Here is a 21,076-nt window from a genome sequence, read left to right on the forward strand (position 1 = left end):
CATGTGTCCCATCTTGCAGATTTACTGTTGAGTGTTTGTGTTTGTGTTCCCAGCGCCCTGATGCCTGTGGGCTCCGGCGATATATAAATACATTTAAAAAATGAACTTACCCCAAATAGAAAAGCTCATGTTTTCTATGGATACAATATATTTTTTCTCTCTTTCCACTTAAAAAACAGATGTGAATGTAAACATACTGACAGCAAATGATCTTTGAAAACCAGTGTGCAGTAGCACCTTGGAGCGTATCTAATGCGCAGAATGGAATTACCATCATAAATGACCTCAGACTTTATTGTTAGCTCGGCTCAGCTCACCCACTCTCGAGGCATTTCTGTTACACAAAAAATGTTATACCTCTATTTACAGTAGCTGTGATGTCATCCTATGTGGTAAAAAAAAAAAACTATTGAGAGGAGGGATTGGTTAGGGTAACATATACACGTATAATATGTGTAAGCGTTAACAACATCATTGGCTGCCCCTTATCTAGTGGGAACGCCCTGAACTACCTCTAAAAGCTTCCATGTAAATGTCCCCGCAAAAATGTCAGCAGGCAAAAATTTCACCGAAAAATTGCCATTTTTTACAGAGACATTATTACAAGGAACATGCGGGGGGCACACCCGCAGCACCCAAAACCTTTTTTTTTTAAAGGGGAGCAGGGATCACCCCCGCATCCCCCACTGCCCTTGTCCCTATATATATGGTCACCTACATAATGTCACCACAAACTTTTCCCAGCGACATTATACACAACGACCATATATATAGGGACATTATTACCTGATACCCTCTAAAATACATATAATACTCATTACAACAAAATTACTAACAGCGGATTGGCTTCTGCAAGGTATCCAGTTATAATATCGAAAATAAAAAGTCAAATGCAAAAATGTAAAAAAAAAAAAGAATGGCGAAAAAAAAATCTGAATGTGTTTTTTTTAAAATGTGTATGTTTTTTGGGTTTAGGTAGTAAAAATAAACAGGGGTTTGGGGGTGGTACCCCCCCATTAACATTTTTATTTTTTAAAAAACATTAAAAAAAAAATGTCTACATTATTTATTTCGACATTTTTGCAGTCAGCATTTTCACTATAAACCCTTCTACAACACTACATAGCATGCTGCTCCATGACCACTCATGATTGGTTGGCATAGTCTCCCAACCTTGGACAATCAGCTCGCTAGCAGCATGTGAACAAAACGAAACCCAGGTGCAGAGATCGACATCAGAACACTGCCCACTTTGGACAATTAGCCTACCATCTCTCATCAGTTAGGCCACAAGCCAAGGCTTCTCCTTTATAGTAGACCTTGCTGACTATTTTCTTCGCTGGAACTTTTAAGGGAGTCAGGGTACACCACTATCTTTGTCTGAGGCTTAATGAATAGACCTTGTTTTCAAGTTCTGAATCACGTGCTAGTAGACCACGAATTTGTCCACTTAATCCTTCTATTTACTCTTATTTTATTTAATTGTGCTTGGTGCTATTACTCTTCTTGGCCTCTGGAGACTTGGTCGTTCCATCTTGCATATGCTTTTCGTAACCTTGATTGTCCACTACTTGGCACGTGCAGATGTTTTTGCTTCTGCTTAATCTAAGAGAAATGTGCCCTTTTTTAATGGATTATCCTGGTTAACTCCCGTTGTACTTTCCAATTATGTCCTGCTGTGCCATCCTTAGCTTTAGCAAAACAGATATTCTTTGTTTCTTGCAGGAAGCTGTTTTCTGCAGCGCTTCTGATATGCGGGCCTGCTTTGTCTCTGAGGTAGTTTCAACATGATCCAACGTCCATCTTTCCATCATGGCAACTTTACTCATTTTATAGTTTCTACTGCAGTAAGCTTCTATGCAACTCATCTACCTTGCGTTTCTGCGTATATACATTTGTTGAGCTTCATCTCACTTGTCTTTTTGGCATAGATGATTTCATCATCTCTTTATAACTGATTACTTTGTTACTTGGATTACACCTTCATTCTTTTTTTTTTAAACATGTTTATTTTTGATCGACACACCAGAGAAAAGTACATTACAACCTGTTCTTTCATGACACTCTGTGCAGCTCATTGATCATCTCCTCCCCAATCATCCCCATTCCCGTCCCCCCTTAGTTAACGTCCAAATCCTGCTCTTCTGTCTGTTGTATCATCTCCGTGTTCCTTGCTGTTAGAGCGTTTGCTACCGCTCGTGGCTTAAAAGTTAGTGCTGGATAGCTCTGGTCATAGTCTATTACAGGGGAGCAGATGTTCGTGAAGCAGTGAAGGAGGACTCTGTTTGCCGCCGGGATCTTTTCTGCGACAAAGATGTCCCAAAGTTTCAGCCACCATAGGATCATCAGGGGTCCCTCCGGCGATTTTCATGTTCGCGCCAATGTGATTTTAGCAGCCAGCAGGAGGTGAGTGAGGAGGGTGGCACTTCTACCCGACCTTGGGTATATGCCTGGAAGCGGGGCTCCTAGTAGGATTGATTCTGGCTCCAAGGGCAGCTTTATCCCAGTTATGTCTGCTATGGTGGTGATGCATTGGGCCCAGAAGTTTGCAACTACTGGGCAGGACCACCACATATGGATGAACGATCCCTGTAGGCCGCATCAACGCCAGCATCGAGGGTCCAAGGCTGGGTTGATATGGTATAGTCTAAGTGGCGGGTAGTACCATCTTAGAAGTAGTTTATGGGCACACTCCCGATTAGTGATGCAGAAGGAGGAGGCCCGCGTGCGAGACCAAATGTCTGACCAGACCTGGGGCCTCATTACACGGATGGCGGAGAACCATGGCGCTGTTAGCGCCATGGTTCATGCCGGTAAAATACCGGCACCGCCTTGGCGGAAAGGGGAATTACCGCCCCATTCCAAGGTTGGCGGAGCGGTAATTCCCCCTTCCACCATTGCCCTTCCCCATTCCCATTTCTGCCCCATAGGGCTCAATGGGAATGGGGAAGGCGCTAATTACGGTACCGCAAATTGAGGTACCGTAATTAGCTCCCTGGGTCCCTTTGCGGGTTGGTTTTTAACGCCTGCAAAAAGCAGGCGTTAAATCCCCCAACCCGCAAAGGGACCTCGTAGTAAGGCGGTAAGGATATACCGGTACCAGTATTTTACTGGTACTGGTAAATCCTTACCGCCATCCGTGTAATGAGGCCCCTGGTCTTCTATTGGGTGTCCTAGGTCTGTTTCCCATTGGTTCATGTAGGTTGCTCTAGCGACCAGGAGATTCGTCTGCAACAGCTTGTACATCGCTGAGATACGCCCTTGGTGTGGGGGATCTGCGATTGTCAGCTCTGTAGGGTCTAGATCTCGGGTCGCTGCTTCGCGCGTTGTTGGATGAGAACACCAATGCCTCAGTTGCACGTATGTGAATCTGTCTGTTTCCGCTAGGTCAAAGGTGTTTTTGCATTGTTCAAAGGTGAGTGGTTGATTCCTCTCACACAAGAGCTGGCTTAGGGAGCTGAGGCTGCCGGCGATCCAGTTCTTAAAGTTCACTAGGTGGGTTCCTGGGGAGAACGCTGGGTTATGAAATACCGGGGAAGCTGGGCCTAGGCCTCTAGGGATTCCCCTCTGTTTACGAGTCCATTCCCAAGCTTTTACAGTCTGCCTAGTGGAAGAGAGGATGTTCGGCCAAGTTCTTCAGAGGACGGGGGAAAGGTGCAGGAGGAAGCGGAGAGGGAGGGGTAAGCAGGATTGTTCAATCTCGACCCATCTAGGTCAGGTTCGAGGTTATCGTCCAGTCCACAGTGTGAGCCAGCTGGGCTGCGATCTGGTATTTCTGGAGGTCTGGGTCTGTCTTGAGCGGGATCCTTGACTTTTTACCTTTCCAGATGAAGCGTAGTACCTTCCTTTGGAGGCGCAATAGTGGGGACCGGGGGAACAAAACTGGAATGGCCGAACAGGTGTAAAGTAGGCGTGGAAGGAGGTTCATTTTACATGCCGCTATGCGGCCCAGTAGTGAGATCTCCTGCGAGAGCCAGCGATTGAGGTCCTCCTCCAAGGTCTTGAACAGTGGTTGAACAGTGGTTGAAAGTTCGCTTGGTAGGTATCCTCCGGTCTGGCTGTGATCTGTATTCCTAGGTAGGGGATGGACTTTTCGCTGAGCTGGATCGGGCAGAGGGCTCTAAAAGAATCCTTATCTTCCTGCGCCAGTCTCACCCCCAGGGCCGATGATTTCGCGAAGTTTATCGCGAATCCTGAAACTTTACCAAAGCAATGAATTGCTGCCAGGGGGGACCTCAGCGATTGGGTGGTGTCCGATATGGTTAATAACACATCATCCGCATATAATGCTATTTTATGTTGAGTGGGGCCTACTTGGAGGCCTTTGATTCTGGGGTTCAGTCGGATCCTTTGGGCCAGTGGCTCCATAACCAGGGCGAAGAGCAGGGGAGACAGGGGGCATCCTTGTCTGGTGCCGCATGATAAGGGGATCGGGTTAAATAGGAAGCTGTTAACGCGGAGCAAGGTCTTCGGTGATTGGTAGTTCGCTAAAACGAGTTTCTGAAATGTGGGTCCAAAGTGACCTTCATTCTTTAAGTATCTGCATATCGTTTCTATACGTCCTTGTATCTTCCCTTTATGATGTCACTATATTTGTGTCAACTTGCTGTTGCGGCTCGTCTATGTCCAATGGTGTATGTCGACATCCTTCCATCGCTTCAGTACGAGGATACATTTGATACAGTTGTCTGAGTGCCTAACGTCTCTCATACACTCGATGCGGTACTGGGACAATACCTGGTGTCACACAAACTCTTCTACTGGTATTCTCGCAGTATGATGGAGGTGAGGGGGCGGGCACTAGGGATGACATCACCTGCTCCTCTACACCAGTATAACAGTTCAGGTGATCTTCCCTTTAAGGTCACACATATGCAGGAACGGCTGTAAAGGACAGCTTCTAGGCTGACTCCTTGGTCCTTCCATTACACACCCATCCTCTTCGCAGGGGAACATGGTCAGTCAGTCAATAACTTTATTTCAGCCACAAGGCCATAAAAGTACATCCAGACGCATACAGTTAAATACAAAACAAAATCAATAGTAATGCATCCCTCCTTATAATAATATAACAGTTGCAACCTCAAGGCCCCAGGGCACAGCTGTAAGAGCGGGCATATGCCTCAATTAAAATCTCTTCTGATCTGCTAGAGACAAAACACCCCCTATCTAACTGGGAGAGCCCCAGAACCTGTTTCCCATTTGCTCTGCATTGGCACCAGATAACACTGGACACTGGGGCCTGGTTTCAGAAATATAGACATTACAAGTCCCAGCTGACCGGGAAGCTAGGTGTCTGTAAATGTTATTCCCCACTCCCATGGATCCAGGGAATGGGTTCACGGAGGCACAGGCACCATCACTAACGGTGCCTGTGCTTCCATGATCAGTCTGCCTACCAGGGCTGCTGCACCCAGCAGGGCCAGACATGTCAGGCGCAGCAGCCCCGACAGGCAGACTCGAAGTGTGGCTGTCCAGAAACAAGGGAGCAGGTAGGCTTACCAGCACCCTTGTTTCCAGACCGCTACACTCATAATGAGGCCAAATGTCTGGTGTTGGTGGCCAGAATTCTTTAGGTGAGTCGCTGGTGTCTAAATTATATCTACAAGAAGTCCAAGGCACTGTCCGCTGGTAGTGCAATCTGGTGCAGTTTGCAATGTCTTCTCGGATTATAGAATGGCAACTGCGTACTGCACGAAACTAGTGCGTACATTCGTTTGTGAGTGCTTCCCTGGTGGTTTGGGGCCAGTTTAGGTACCTTATGGAGAAATACTATGCCCCCCATGTGACTCCTGCATGCCTTGTTAAATATCATGCTTTGCCCTGGCCATTTTCTACGTACCATGGGGCATACACAATACAGGGCCGGATTTCGTCCTGCATGGCCAGTCCTACCAGCTTGCATCTCAGCCATTGGATCAGGACTGAGCACTCAGTCTGGACACCTAGCTGTGGGCTGTTCAGATGTTTTGACTGCTTGGGTCCCTACTCCTGGGGTGGAGACGTGGGAGCCAGAGTGATTTTGGACCTAGGGCACCTTTTCACCAGGGCACTATTGGAGTTGCTGCTCTCTACAGTTGCACAAAAGGACTCTGATCCATGCTTCCTAGTACACGTCTTGTTTGTGGGGGCAACGTGGTTGTGATGGATTATCTCCTCTGGTGGTTGGAGAGCCCCTATAACGTCCACCAATTCAATTGATGCGCCCCCCACTTTCCCCCATGGCCTTCCACCAGAGTCAGAATCAGCCTCTTTAGGTCCGCTAACCCGGACAAAACAAGGCTGCATTTACATTCGCTGGCCATGGGTGTCCTATTGTCAGCAGGGTCAATAATAGGCAAGGTGTGAGGGCTATCTGACTAGAGCTTGGCAGGGTGCTCGGGAGGGGGCTGCTCCCAGCACACAGGTCCAGTTCATTCTCATTTGAGACTGAGCTCATAGGGGTAGGGCCAGTGTTAGTGGGAGCGCATGAGTTGATTTCAGCAACCGTGGCTTTCCTTAGTTCCTTTGGTGCTGCAGGGCTTTTAGAACCTGAGAGTGGTGCCAGCATTTTAAGAGCTTGTTCCTGAGAGATTGTTGCTAGCCAAAGCCTAATTGGTTGAGAAGACTGGGATTATTTCCTTTCCACCCTCTGAACCCCTCACACAAGTGTTATGACCAGCTGAGAAAGTAGTCAATCCCTGGGATGGGCCATCAGTCTTTTCAGTGTCAGCTGTGTGTTATTCACGTAATTGTCTCTGTCTCGGTACTCAAGGCTGCAAGTGGCCGGTCTGCCACTGCCAGTGTGCAGGAGTTCCCTTGTCTTATTTTCTGGGACTTTGGTCGCCCAGATGTCCTGGTTGGTAGCAAGGAACTGGGTTATTTCCTTGATCCGGGTATACGCCTCTCCCATGATTCTTATGGTGCTGTGGGGCTGTTTCTTATCCACACCTTAGCTGGCGCCTAATGAGGAGGATCCTGTTACAATTTGTCGCTCTACAGTTAATATTTTTCCTTTTAATGGCTCTGCCCTTGCTTGATGGTGCAGGGATGATATGTCCAAAGGAAGAGTTTTGCTTGGGTACCTCACAGACCCAGTGGGTCTTATGCCTCACAACTTCGCACCTGGTCGACCGCTCCTAGGTCCCCTCACATATAGCTACTCGTGCTACTGTACCTGGCGTATGCTCCACATGGCCGTGCAACCGCCTCCCCATGTGGTCGCCATATAACCCTGCGCAAGCAAAACACCCACGCTCTTTCCCCGCGGGCTTCACCCTGCGGGGAGAGTCCAGAGCAATTATGGAGCAGGTGGTGTGGCTTCAGCCCACTGCGTACAGCGAGTACCTGGAAACAGTCCTGGTTCTGGCAGGGAGCGAGCCAAACACCTGAACCCTTTCTCCTGGGCTTCACCCTGTGGGGAGAGTCTAGAGAAATTATGGAGGAGGGGGCGTGGCTTAAGCCCACTGTGTGCGGCGTGTCTCCGGAAACAGTCCTGGTGCTGGCGGGGAGCAAGGCTAATTCCCACGACCTTTCCCTGCGGGGAGAGTCCAGAGCAATTATGGAGGAGGGTGTGTGGCTTCAGCCTGCTGTGAGCAGCGAGTCCCTGGAAACAGTCCGGGTACTAGCGGGGTGCGAGCCAAACACCCATGCCTTTTCCCCACGGGTTGCACGATGCAGGCTGCCTGGCAACGCTGCACCAGGCAACTTGGTGAAACGAGCCCACTGTAGCTGAAGAAGCTTTAGCGTAAACTCTTTGTTTTTCACAAACTCCTAGCATGCAATTATTTAGTTCTTATTTGTGATGCCAACCTGGGCATGGACGACTCTCCAATTGGTGCACAGAATAAACCCTGCTTTTACCATCTCAAGTCTTGCAATCTTCCCCTAGATCCTGCAAGAGAATCAGGCTTCAGTTCTTGGCACCCTATTATGACCTCATCTAGGTTACCCCAACATCATTTACACCTAGCGGGCCACGGCTCCAGTTTGTACCAAATAAAGTGGACTCCATAATTGCAAACATTTGAAAACAATGTCCTACTGTCCTGTGAAAACGCACCTCGAACGAACTGTTATGCCTGACATACAAATGTTGTCACCTCCCGGCAGAGGCGGACTGGCCTTTAGGGAACTCTAGAGATTTCCCAGTAGGACTCTGAACCCTGGACTCTTTTGTGTGGTATTTCCTAATTTGCTCTTAGGAAAAGCCTTCAGCTTGCTGAAAATGTGTAATATGGGGTCACTTTGAAAATTATTTCCAGGGCCTTTTTTTGTTCTCAATAATGATTTCCAGCGCCTCTTTTTTGTTCCCTTTCCACCCTGCTCTCTCAGGCCTGGTTGACAAGATTCATTCTTACCATCCGACCAAAAACGTGCTTTCAGCTTACTTTGAACTGACCAACTTCTCCCAAAAGTCCTCCTCACAGCTGCTCAAGGAGAGTTGACAGAAGGTTATGTATGGTGGCCCCTATTTATGGAACACTCTTCTTGTTCACATATACCAAAAGGTTCTCTGTGGCAGCCCCTAATCTGTGTTTTAGGGCGAATTTTCATTTCTGTGACAATTCCCTTTAACCTCAGAGCCCACCAGCTCTTTTGCTGGGCTTTTTAAATATTACTCCTGGGTGAGTGGGACCTTTTTCTCACTCACTACTGTGTTTTCCTGACTATGATTTTCTATGTTCCTGTCACGCACTCCCCCCAGTGGTGCTTGTGGAATAGATGGAGGCTACACCTCCATTGAATCGGAACATCACGTTATTCTCCAACTCCTTTGCTCCTGCTCCTAGGGTAAGATGCTCAGTGCTCCTTTTCCCTCGTTTCCTGAGCAGTACCATTTCTTTGGCCTTGGCCTTTTGCTGATTCCTCCTGTGACGCTTTCCAGCCCTGCCTTGTTTCCGCAGAAGAGTCTCCCGCTTTCTTTCCCCTTTCAGCCGCTCCTATTTCCCGTGCCTTTCCAATCCCCGTTACTGCTGGCTTCCCTCTTCTTCTCCCTTCCTGGTTTCTGTGCTCCCTCTCCCTGCCTACACGGCAGCGCTGCCTTCAGTCTCCCGCATCGCGCTGCAGCAGTCTCCCCCTTTCTCATCCAGGACTCTCCCTCTCATGTTCCTCTCTACCCGCTGCTTTGTTCCCATCAGTCTTTCTTGACCATTGCAGCTGACCTCCACTAGCTGTCTCTCCTTCAGGGTGCCCTGCCTTTGGACACTTTTGCCTACCATACCATTACAGCTGGACTCAAGGACCTGTCTCTTCTTCATTGTGTCATATCCTGGGCCACATCAGTTATTAGGATACAAGAAACCGCTTGACAACATAAGACCACGTCATCAACTAGGGTTTTTTCTGCCTCATTTGGCTTTTTCCCCTCTGTAGCTACTTCGGGGAAGGGGCTACTAGCCCGCCAGTTTACTAGGCAGGCATACTGGCTTCCCTCCGAGGTACACCATGCCTCTACCAAAGAAGAAGACCACCAGGAGAACAGGAAGAAGGAAGGAGTTCCACACCAGCTCCAGTGAAACAGGTGAGGAAGGAGAATTCTTGTTTAGAGTGGTAGTTCCTTACTGTTTTATGAAGTCTGGTAAACTCCATAGGCATCTGCTTTTGCACTGTGACACACAGCACCTTTTGTGCAGTGCCACTGACTTCTCTGAATGTTTAACTCCATTTTCCTGGGTGAACTACTGTTCCCAAGAATAGTAAGATGACCCCTGTCTTACTTACCTTTACTTTATGGGTGCAGCACACACCACCCTATGTTGAGTGCTGGGGGGATTATCTAGTAATTCATTTAACCCATTATTTGTATAACATTTTGTTACACTAACCTACTTGAATGGCTGGTGGCAGTGGTTTCTTGTTTTACTGCATAGTGATATGTATCTGCAGGGTAATACCTCAGCTGCAGTACTGCACACAAGGGTGACCATTTTCCCAAAATGTCCCCTATCTTCAATTTTCGCCATTTCTTGTTAGTTAGTTTCTCCTGAGCTTTTACTCTGTTGTTTGCATTAGGTTTGAGTCCTTTGTGTAGTTTGCCTTTGGCGGGGCTTCAGCCCTGAAGCCCGTCACAGGCTAAAGTGTGTCTGGAAAGGCAGGAAGTGAGGGAGGGTCCCGAAACTTCCCTGTCCTTTGTCTCTAGGTGTGCCTGAGTGCAACTAGTTTCTGTTGGACAGCCACCCAGCTGTGTGATTGACAGCCTAGGCCTGTGGATGAATGGGAACTTGCATAAAAAGCAAGGTTTTTGGGACTAGAAGCAGAGTCAAACACTGGAGGACAGAATCCGAAGCAGAAGATGATAGAATATGCCAGCGGCACCCTTCTGGACCGCCAAGTTCCCGGTGAAGCCCTGCAGCTGTGCTGACCCTGTTTTCAAATCGACAGGGAAGACCTGTAAAGGACGACTTCCTCGCTTAGGCTGGTGGGACCAACTAGCCTCGAGACAAACTCTTTTTTGGCACAACCTCCAACTTGCTGTGACTTTCCAAGGCAGCAGAAGTCTAATACCTGGGGAACCTCGACGACTTGTGAGGGCATTGTATTCTAAAATCTGAATCCAGACAGATCTTTGGGGGCATCCAGATGATCCTGCAAAAGTAAGAAAACTACCGTCAGAGTCCCCTCACTGGAGTCCAGGATCGAGGGATCAAGGAAATCCTAACCAGAGCTTTTCTTTCTTCATTGGCACTGAGAAAAGGCACCAAAGCCACAAAGAGGCACTGAATCAATGGAAAGCCATTGCTGCTGAGTCCCTCTCTCAAGTGCTGCAAAAGGAGCCTGCCAGACATCCTCCATTTCAAAACCAAGACCAAGGACCAGGAACAAGGGTCTACTGCATTGTATTGTGAAGGCAACCAGCTGGAACACATTCTTCATTTTCAAAGTACTGCGGGGCTTGGGTATTTTATCCTTTTGCCATTTGGGGTATTTCCTACCTTTGGGAGTGTGATTTAACTTAACACCAAGTTGACCTCAACTTGCCTGCATTAGCCTTACAGCTTGTACTTTCTAAAGGGTGACTCCTCTTGAGTTTCTGTGATTTGTCTTTTGAACACTGACTATTTAAGAACATTTTTCTAAGAAAAAGAGCATCAGAACGTTGACTGTGTCCTTTGACTTTGGCTCTCCTGGCTACCTAATGGCCTCCCTCTGAACTTATTGGCTTGGCAGTGCTTGTTCCCTTACAGGTCTTACATGTTGAACGCCTTAATGCTGGGATAATTGAATGCCTGCATCCCTTTGTCGGAATCTAACTGTTCTTATAACCTATCAGTTTGTTCTAATCTAACCCTAACCTTTCCTTCCTGAAAAAATCAATATTGCAAAGGTGATACTATATAAATGCTATACTGACCTCAAATGAGGTCACCTACGGGTGCTGGAACATGTCTAACATATGAATGAATTACTCACACGCTTAATTGTTCACTTTTTGAATTGAATCCTAATTTGGGATTTATGTTAGAGCTTATAACTGCTTTTTAAAGAATGCTTTAAATATCTTTGTATATAAATAAATAATGTATTTATTATGACTTTAAGTGTTTGAGTGTTTAATTGGATACCTGTATTTACTGTTTTAATTGCACAGCTCTACAGCTCACATTACCCCTCTTAAGATATGAATGGCTGCTCAGTCACACAACCAACTTGTGTAGTACAGGCCTATATTAAAAGGTGGGTACCTAATAACAAGGAGATAAGTCTTGTGCCGTGGTCGAAGTGGGCAGGAGCGGTTGGGAGCAGTGCTTCTCTACTTTTTAAAATTAAGTTGTACTCTTCCTATACTTTTATTTTAAAAAGAAACCGTTCCGGAATGGTTTCGTTTTAAAATAAAACTGTAGGAAGAAGTTGAAACTTGCACTTCAGTGCACTGCACTGAGCATTCCGTTAAACAGCAGGTGTGTTTGTTTGGGGGTTTGGATTGCTCGTGCAATGGGGTTTGTGAGGAGCGGGTGCAGGCCAGCAATTCCACTACTTCTTTTCATACACTACGACCACTGGTCTTGTGTAGTCCCACACCAGTTGGACTGCACTAATTCGTACCAAACACTGTGCAACACTCTTCTTGTTTACATCTGCAAAAAGGTTCTCTGTGGCAGCCCTTCATGTATGGGACACTCTTCTTGTTTGCATTTGCCAAAAGGTTCCTGTGGCGGCCCCTAATCTATGGAACATTGTTCCTGTTTGCATCTGCCAAAAGGTTCTCTTTGGCGGCCCCTAATCTATGGAACACTCTTCCTGTTTGCGTTTGCTGAGACTTGTCCAGACTCATATTCAAGAAGTTCTTAAAAACCTGGCCATTCAACCAAGCCAAGCTCAGATCTCCTTTTTCGGTCTTGCTAGGGAAATTTCCTCCCTCTTCTTGTTCTTGCTTCAGCTTGTACTGCTTCTTGACATCCCTAATGCCAAGAAACAATTTGGTAGTGTGTGCTTTAAAAGCTTCTAAAATGAACAAAATGAAAATGTATGTATTGTGGTTCCCAAGTCCCAAATATTCAACTTCGTTGCTCGATTGCCTTGGAAATTAGGCATTTCCTGAATTCTGAAGCCACTTCCATCCACATTCCCATATCTTACCAGGTTGGTTGCCATATTGGTTGTAATTCCCAGTGTCTGGAAATGGGTGTCCTATAATGTCAAACTGCTGTGCCAAGAGCCCTGAAAGAAGAAAATAAGAAATGGTTAAAGTCAATGCAACAGCACTGTACTGTGGCAGAATGTCAGTGCAGAGAGAAGAGAGTCTTCTAGAGTGTAGCTTTCTTTTTTCTCAATATAAGTATCAGCCTACAAATCCCAGCATGCAAAGTGAAAATGTTGGTGCGGCTCAAGGTGTCACACATTAAAAGAAAAACTGCTGAAACAACTCATCAGTAATGGCGATCATCCTGGTAGTCAAAACTGCTGAAATCTAAAGCACATTACGTGATGTCTTCAAAACACTTGAAAATATAAGCAATAGCAATGATGCAATAAGTCAATAAAAAAAATTCAACTAAGCATACATCCAGGTGGCACTCTTTAATGACAATTTTCTTTGTGTCAGAAGAAACAGACACTGCAGCCGAAGCATTTCTGACAGATAGTCCATCCTCAGGGCCAACTTTACAAAGAGCATAAAAAATCAAAAATGAAAACCAAAAAACATGTATGTGACATACACCGGCACGTGTAGACATTCAAATGTACCTATTGTCTTATACACGCCATTAGGTTGTTGATCATTCATAGCAGCTTTGCCTGCCATTTCACTCAGCACCAAAGGATCTATTTAAAAATAATCCAATAATTACAGAGCTTTTCTGCAATAGAGAATGATTTGAAAAGTAAATCCATCCTAACAAGTAATTTGGGGCTACTTGTCTGTTGCTGTTTGTATACAATCGCCATACAAAAGTTCTGTGTTTTAAAACAATGAAAGAATGTTGCCTTATTAAAAAGAAACATCAACTGTTCCACAATTGAAAATATATATTAATTGGGGCTGTCTCTACCCTAATCTAAAAATGCCTGAAATGTAGGTCTTCTGGCAGATTCTACTGAAATATGAAAAGTAAATGTAGTGTAAGTAAAGTTTGATAAATATACTTCCAGGTCAATGAAAATCTCCAATTCTCATAAATAAAGGGAGAACATGTTCTCATTACTGATAGCACACCTCTATGGGACATCCTTTTACAACGCCAATACTCTTATAACGAGCGAGCCTCAACAAACGGTTTTGCTGTGCTGCTTACTTGGATATGACCCATGTGGCATAATCAAAATGGCTGCAACATATGATGTCATTGAACGTGCTGACATTATTACGTGGCGTATATTGCAGTCCCTTCTCCCAATGTAAACATAATACAGGCAATATGCGAGGCTCTCCTTCTACCCAATTTTATGTAATGATACAATAGTTACTTGAATGATAATTCAACTCATGGTAACAATTAAATTCTAATAAAATATAAAGGACATACATTCCCTAAAAATCGATTTATACGTGGAAAAACAAAAGTCCTCAAACATATTTGTATTTGAAATTTGTATTGCGCATATCCGAAAAGCCAGGCATAAACTGCATCTACGTGCAGATGTTAAATTGGAAGACATGAGCTGAGATGATGAGTCAGTAGTTAGTTATTGAAGGAGAAAAGTTTTCTATTTTTTCCTACACAATGAAAGGGAATTGGCTTTGCAGAGGGCAGCTGGTAGAGAGTTCCAGGCTCGTGGGCCAAAGATAGAAAAGCATATGTCACCACAGTGAACACATTTAGAGGAAGGAATCATCAAAAGGTTGTGACTCGTGAACCGAAGGGTACGATGTGGTTGGTAGGTTGAGATTTCTGCCGAGAGGTAGAGAGGGGCCAAGGCATGAAGGCACTTAAAAACCAAACAGAGTCTTAAAAATGACCCTTTGCTGAACTGGCAGCCAGTGCAGACTCCTACGATACTTGGAAATGGCAATAGCTCTGGGAAGAGCAAAGAGGAGTCTAACGGCAGAGTTCTGGGCTGTAGTTGATCCTTAGGAATGCCTGTCAAGAGGGCGTTAGAATAATCGAATTTGGAATTAACCACAGCTCCTACAACACCAGGGTGATTTTCAGGGGGAATCAGAGGCAGCAGGGGCTTTAGCAATCTCAATTGACAATGAATGGATTTAACAATCTCACTAACTTGGAGGTTACAGTCCAAATTCTTCTGCCATATGTAACCAAGGTTTTTTACTCTCAATGCAAAGGATGTAGGAACATCAAAAAAGCGTTGGACAGGGAACGGTTGAGTAACTATCAGTGAGTTGCTTATTATATCCAAAAACAATAACCTCAATTTTCGAAGGATTAAGTTGGAGCTTATTTTCTGGAGGTATACGAATTGACCTTTCCACAATTGATCCGGGAGAATTGACCTTTTCACAATTGCTCTTGAAATGAAGATCAATTAGGACATATATGCGTGGGTATATAACCCCCCGCAACCCCCCACTCAATCCAACACCCTTGCAACCCCCTACCCAAATACATTATATTATTACCCCACACCGACCCCACACATATATATATATAAAAGTTAAATAACGGTAAAGGCCAATTGTGCAGAAGGTCAATTAGGACCACTATTATTAGGCCAATTAGGACAAAGGTCAATTGTAAAAGGTCAATTTGGGTAATACCTATTTTCTAGCATCCAATGTCTGATTTTACACGCACATGCTAACACTCGATCTATGGCATCCTTGTTCTTTTTTTTATCTAACATAGATTTGAGTATCATCTGCTTAGGAATGATAACTGAAGTCATATTGGGAAAATATATTCAGAAGAGGATGGAAATAGATATTAAAAAGTAGTGGAGAAACGGAAGACACCACATCTGACCGGCAGAGAATCTGACAGAAACGGTCCTATTTTTACCTGCTGAGAGCGATCCAACAGGAAGGAGGCACACCATTTTAGTTAGCCCTCAGAAATTCTTACACATATATGCAGATACATTTACAAACAAGATTGTATGGAGAGAAATACATGATTCACGTGTTTAGTAAGATTCAAAACTTCTAGAAAGTTAAGCAACTTACAGGAGAAATGATTGTGAAGGTGATATTGCGATATAGGCACATATATATATACTGAATAGTATGTGCTACATGTGCAAAGGTTGATACACATAAAGTAAATATAAAATTACACATATTTCACACTGCTAAATATTTATCCATCATGTGGATATTCTTGAGGAGATGATGTTAAAAATCTACAAGAAAAGCTCTTTACAATGTAGATACATATATACAGATATATTTGCAAAGAGGTTTGTGTAAAGAGAAATACATGATTAAAATGTTTAGTAGGATTCAAAATGTGATGAAAAGCGTAACAACTTACAGAAGAAATAACCATGATGGTAATGTCACGATATAGGCACATATGTTATGTTAAATGTTCTTATACCGCGCACTGCATGATTTCTTGGTGCTGTGGCGGATCTGTAAGGCACGGTGGGAGGCGAGGCGAGTTAGTTAATAGGACTGAGAGTGAAAAAAGAGCAAGAGAGCTGTGATGTGCTTTTGGCAGCTTCAGTTCGGTGAAACAGTACACTGAGCGTAGGTGTGTTTTTTGGTTGTTAGCCGCCATGTAGTGTTGGGCGAGACGATGTGTGGTTTGTATCATTGTTGTGGTAGTGTTGAGAAGTACGTGCAGTTTATTGGGCCATAGAGGTATGGTTACGTTTAGTTCAAAGTTTGAGAGGTGTTTGCAGAAGAGTGAGTTTTTAGTATGGTTAGTTAATGGTACCACCTTTTCTACCCCTGCTGTTCCGACTGCGGGCCACCCATATCCCTTCCCCTTAAGTACATTCTGGTGTGCTGCAATAACTACACCCACGGGTTCCTCCAAGGGGTATGTGTTCCCTGTACCTTGTGGTCCATCCTTGAAAGAGAGGACCACCTCTCTCCCCTGTTTCCATTTTAGGCCCCCTAACAGTGGTCCAATTAAGTCAGAGCCATCTCCCTCCCCTGTTTCCCCTTTGGCCCTCTATCAGTATGGGCACATCCTAGTTCTCAAAACCACCCCTTCCATTCAGGCGCCTCTCTTCTACCCTGTCCTCCACTATGGTCCTTCTCAGTTGTGTGTTCACTTCATGGTGCATGGATGTTGTTCAATCGTCCCGTTCGGAGCTGAAGAGACAGGTTTTTAGAAGTTTTATGAATTTTAGGTGGTCCTCCATAGTTCGTATTTCTCTGCAGAGGGAGTTCCATAGTTTTGCAGCTAGGCAGGAGAATGCTGATCCACCATGTTTTTGCCTCATGTATGATTTAGCTTCTAAGCGGATGTCATCGCTGGATCTGAGTGTTCTAGTTGGCTGGTAGATGGTGATTTTCTTTTGTAAGAATTCTGCTCCTAGGCCATGGATCGCTCTGTGTTTTATGCACATTGTTTTAAAGGTGATTCGTTTTTTGACTGGGAGCCAATGTAGCATCCTTAGCACTGGTGTGATCTGGTACCTTCGTGAGAGTTTGAGGAGTAGTCTGGCAGCTGCGTTCTGTATTCGTAGTAGTTTCCTCAGCAAATATTCCAGCATTCCAAGGTATAAGCTGTTGGTGTAGTCTATCCTGGACATGATGACGGAGATAATGGCCAGTGTTTTGTGCATGCAAGAGAAGAATGGTAGAATCTTTTTGATCGTGTGTAGATGGAAGAAGCATTTCTTAATTATCGTGCTTATTTGCAGTTCTAGGGCTAACCTGTTGTCCATTAGTATTCCAAGGTTTTTGACAACGTTTGTTTGTGTGGTTGCTGTTCCCAGTTCTGTGGGCCATGGGCTGTTTTGGTTGCTGCCTTGGTTGTTGGATGCAATCATGATTTCCATCTTGTCCGGGTTGATTTTGAGGTGTTAGTGTTCATCCATTGGTAGAGTTCTTTGAGACAGCCTAGTAGTGTTTTGTTCTCCTCTTGTTTATCACTGATTTTGTAGATGATTTGGTTATAATCTGGGTAGTTGTAGCAGGTGCAGCCATGTCTTTTGATGAGGTTGATTTGTGGTGTCATATAGATGTTGAAGAGAAGCAGGGATAACGAGGATCCTTGTGGTACTCCGCAGGTGGTTTCCGCGGTGCGGATTTGAATGGTTTTATCCATACAGTTTCTGTTCTTTCAGACAAGAAAGATTTCATCCAGAGCAGCGCTGTGTCTGTGATCCCTATTTCTTCCAGTCTCTTGATGAGGATGTTATAGTTGACTGTGTTGAATGCCGCCGAGAGGTTGAGTAGTATCAGTACTGTGTTTGTGTTGGAGTCTGTGTTTGCCATCTCCGTCTCTCTCATGGATCTGAAACCTACTTGTGCCTGGTCCAATATTTAGTTGTTTTCTACATGTTTCAGTGTGAGTTCGTATAGATAGGTCTCTAATAGTTATGCTGGATAAGGAATGTTTGAGATCGGTCTGTAGTTTGAGAGGTCTTCCACATCGCCCGTTGTATCCTTGAGGAGTGGTTTGATGTAGGCAGATTTGAAAGTTTGTGGTTGTCTTCCTTTTGAGAGTAATGGATTGAAGAGATTTAGTGGGCAGGAGTCCATTGGGGGCCTGCCTTGTTGCTTGTTTTTCACCAAGCTGAGGAGTTTTTCTCTTGACATTTGGGGAAAGCTGTTCAGTGTGTTCTATTGTCCCGGGATTGGTAGGGGTTGTTGCACGGTTTGGTTGATTGGTCTACTTTGTATGATCTGGTGTATGTGAGTGATTTGATTCTTAAAATGATCTACAAGATGATTGCATACTTTTCGCTAAGGCACCAGTGTGTTATTGCATCTGGGGGGATTTCTCATCTCCTTTATGATGTTGAATAATACTTTCCAAGTGTTGGTGGCTTTTGTGATCCAATCGTCATAGTATTACTTTTTTTTTTTTTAAAGAATGTGCTTTTTGTATGCTCGGATACGTTTTTGATAGGTTATTCTTCTGGCTTGGTCGTCGTTTAGTCTCCATTCTTGTTTGAGTATCTGCTTTGTTTTTTTCATCATATTGAGGTGGGGCATGAACCATCTGGCCACTGCTTTCTTTCATGATGGGATGAGGGGGTTTTCCAGGGAGGTGCTGTCAATTGTTTACCCTATCCATTTCTGGATTCGATCTGGATTTAATCTGCTTTTTCGTACAAGTCAGTTGCATCCAAGGTTGCAATTGATGGCTTCGGAGATTCGAGTTGTTCTTCTAAATTACTGCTTTTGATGGTATTTCAGTTTGTTTCCAGAATGGAGGGTTATTTTGGGGCTTTTTGGGTGCTTTTGATGGTAATTGCATCGCAAACGGTATAAAGAGGTGGTCGCTCCATAGTATTTGTATTGCTGGCACAGTTGATGTCAGTTTTTTATTGGCGAAGATTGCATCAAGAGTGTGTCCTGCCATGTGAATCACTTCTTTGACCATCTGTTGTAGTCTCATTGTCTCAAGCTGCTTAGTTATCGATTTCTGTGAGTTCACTTTCTGCTCTTCGAACCATATGTTGAAGTCCTCCTCCTCTTTTTCCTTTTCTGTTTACCTGTTTGCATTTGAAGTTGTCGGGTAGACAGCTGTGTAGTTTGATATGCATAAAGTAGATATAAAATGACACTTGCTTCACACTACTAAACAAATATCCATCGTGTGGATGTTCTTAAGAAGATGATGTAAACAAAAGATCTACAAGGAAAGCTCTTTGCTATAAATCATGAATTAAGAGCCAAGTTGGGCCTCGCACCATAGAAAGCTTCATGCTTCAAATTTAACAAGGTATTACAGGGTACAAAGTATCCCTAGAGGATTACAGATACCTTTATGCCCCACTTTGTGAAAGGAGAATAAAGAATTTGTTGGGAAGTGGGAACTGATCTAGAATAAGACCTGATCTTACTCCCTATACAAGAATTGTTACAACAACTTAATTCAATTTCTTAGGAAATTGATGGTATCAAAATTGAACTCATGAGGTCCTTAAGGGCTGAATAAATAACAGCCATTTTGGAAGATATTAATAACAAATTAGAAAGTTATAAATTAGAGCTTAAAGGTAAGACAGTAAGGAAGTTCAAACGTGACACATATGTTTACATGCAAGAAGAAGTAAACACATAGATGAATAGATATAGGGATCCCAAATTCACTACTAAATACTCAAGCTCCAGTGAGGTTTCTAGTTCCGATCCCGAAACCAATATTCTCATGCAAACACTAGAACAGAAGGTGATTCCTCAACAGGGGGAACTTCTCAAGGACAGGAATCAGAGAATAGAGACCAGCCAGGCGCTGTTCACCCCAAACCATCATCCTATTTTTTAGAGATATACACAAAGAAAAGAACCAGGAAGGGTAGGAGGAAGAGGCTGAATAGAACGGATCCAGAACAGGTATCCAACCAGAAAAACCTAGTAATTAATTTATATAAGAGGGCATTGAATTTGAAAGAAATGGGGATTGTAAAGGGACTAAGTTTTGTCCCCACATTTAGTACCAGTTTGTTTGACACCAAGATTGATTTGTAATAATTTGTCAGAAAAATAAAACTCAAATAATTTTTTGTAAATTTAGAGATGCGAGAACAAGAGACTCCAGAGGAGCAGGGTATGAAATTCCTCTAGCTTAATTGTAAGAGTAATTTCATACCCCTTTAACTCACTCTACCATTGATGTACTTCATGAAAGAGTTCTACAGTATATTAAGAAGATCTCATATATAATGCCTAAATACCACAACTTAAGTGCACACAACATGTCTGCTATTAGAACTTTTTGTGAGGATGAATCCATAGTGATCCTGAGGATCAGGGAGGGGCATTAGTGATTAGGGCTCTTGTAGACTGAATGTAATAGACAACTTAATGATGTGCACACATATATAAGACTAGATCATGACCCTACATCAACAATTTCAGAACAGTTTAGAGCACTGTTACAGAAAGCAGAAGATTTAGAATGGACCAGTGATGAAACAAGACCGTTTTTGCACAAACATTGTCCTAAGACTCCCAACTTCTATGTATTACCGAAAATACATTAATCATTGGAAAGTCTTTGTGGCAGATCACAGTATTGGCTACTGATGGCATTCTACAACCACTAAGGGTATATATAGACACAATTCTGTAACCTATTATTCAGAAATACCCAATATACATCCAGGATACGATCCATTTTTTGACCATTCTTTCCACTTTCAACTGTGATATACAGGACACCTTTGTTACTATTGACATTATAAACCTTTATACATCTATAACTCATGATCATGGCATAGAGGCTTTTAAATGAATACTTATCAGGGAAGACTGGGTGGGAGCACCAAAGGCATTTGTAATTTGTTTACTTGAATTCATACAGCAAAACTCTTATTTTCCGTACAAATCACAATACTCTCTTCAAGTCAGTGGAACAGCTTTGGGAGCCACAATGGCACCAGCCTATGCCAACAGCTTCATGCTGAAATTTGGGAACAACTGTATCATGCATCACCCAATATGGCATAAATACATTAAATATTGGGGAAGATCTATAGATGAGGTATACATGATTTGGATAGGAACAGTGGAAACCTTACATGGTTTTCTTTGATATCTTAATGCTATTGACACACACATTCAGTT

At 43.9% G+C, this 21,076-nt stretch overlaps 1 protein-coding gene across 2 annotated transcripts in view; it reads right to left on the bottom strand.

Annotated features, from left to right (window-relative positions):
• MFAP2 (microfibril associated protein 2) overlaps positions 1 to 21,076 on the bottom strand; it is a 233,586-nt gene that overhangs the window by 83,861 nt on the left and 128,649 nt on the right. For both annotated transcript variants that reach the window (XM_069611122.1, XM_069611123.1), the window contains exon 3: positions 12,559 to 12,639. In XM_069611122.1, coding sequence (XP_069467223.1) covers positions 12,559 to 12,639 — 81 coding nt within the window. The remainder of the gene's footprint in view (positions 1 to 12,558; positions 12,640 to 21,076) is intronic.

Source organism: Ambystoma mexicanum, chromosome 8 (genome assembly GCF_040938575.1).
Source record: "Ambystoma mexicanum isolate Mex_15411 chromosome 8, UKY_AmexF1_1, whole genome shotgun sequence".
Taxonomy (NCBI): domain Eukaryota; kingdom Metazoa; phylum Chordata; class Amphibia; order Caudata; family Ambystomatidae; genus Ambystoma; species Ambystoma mexicanum.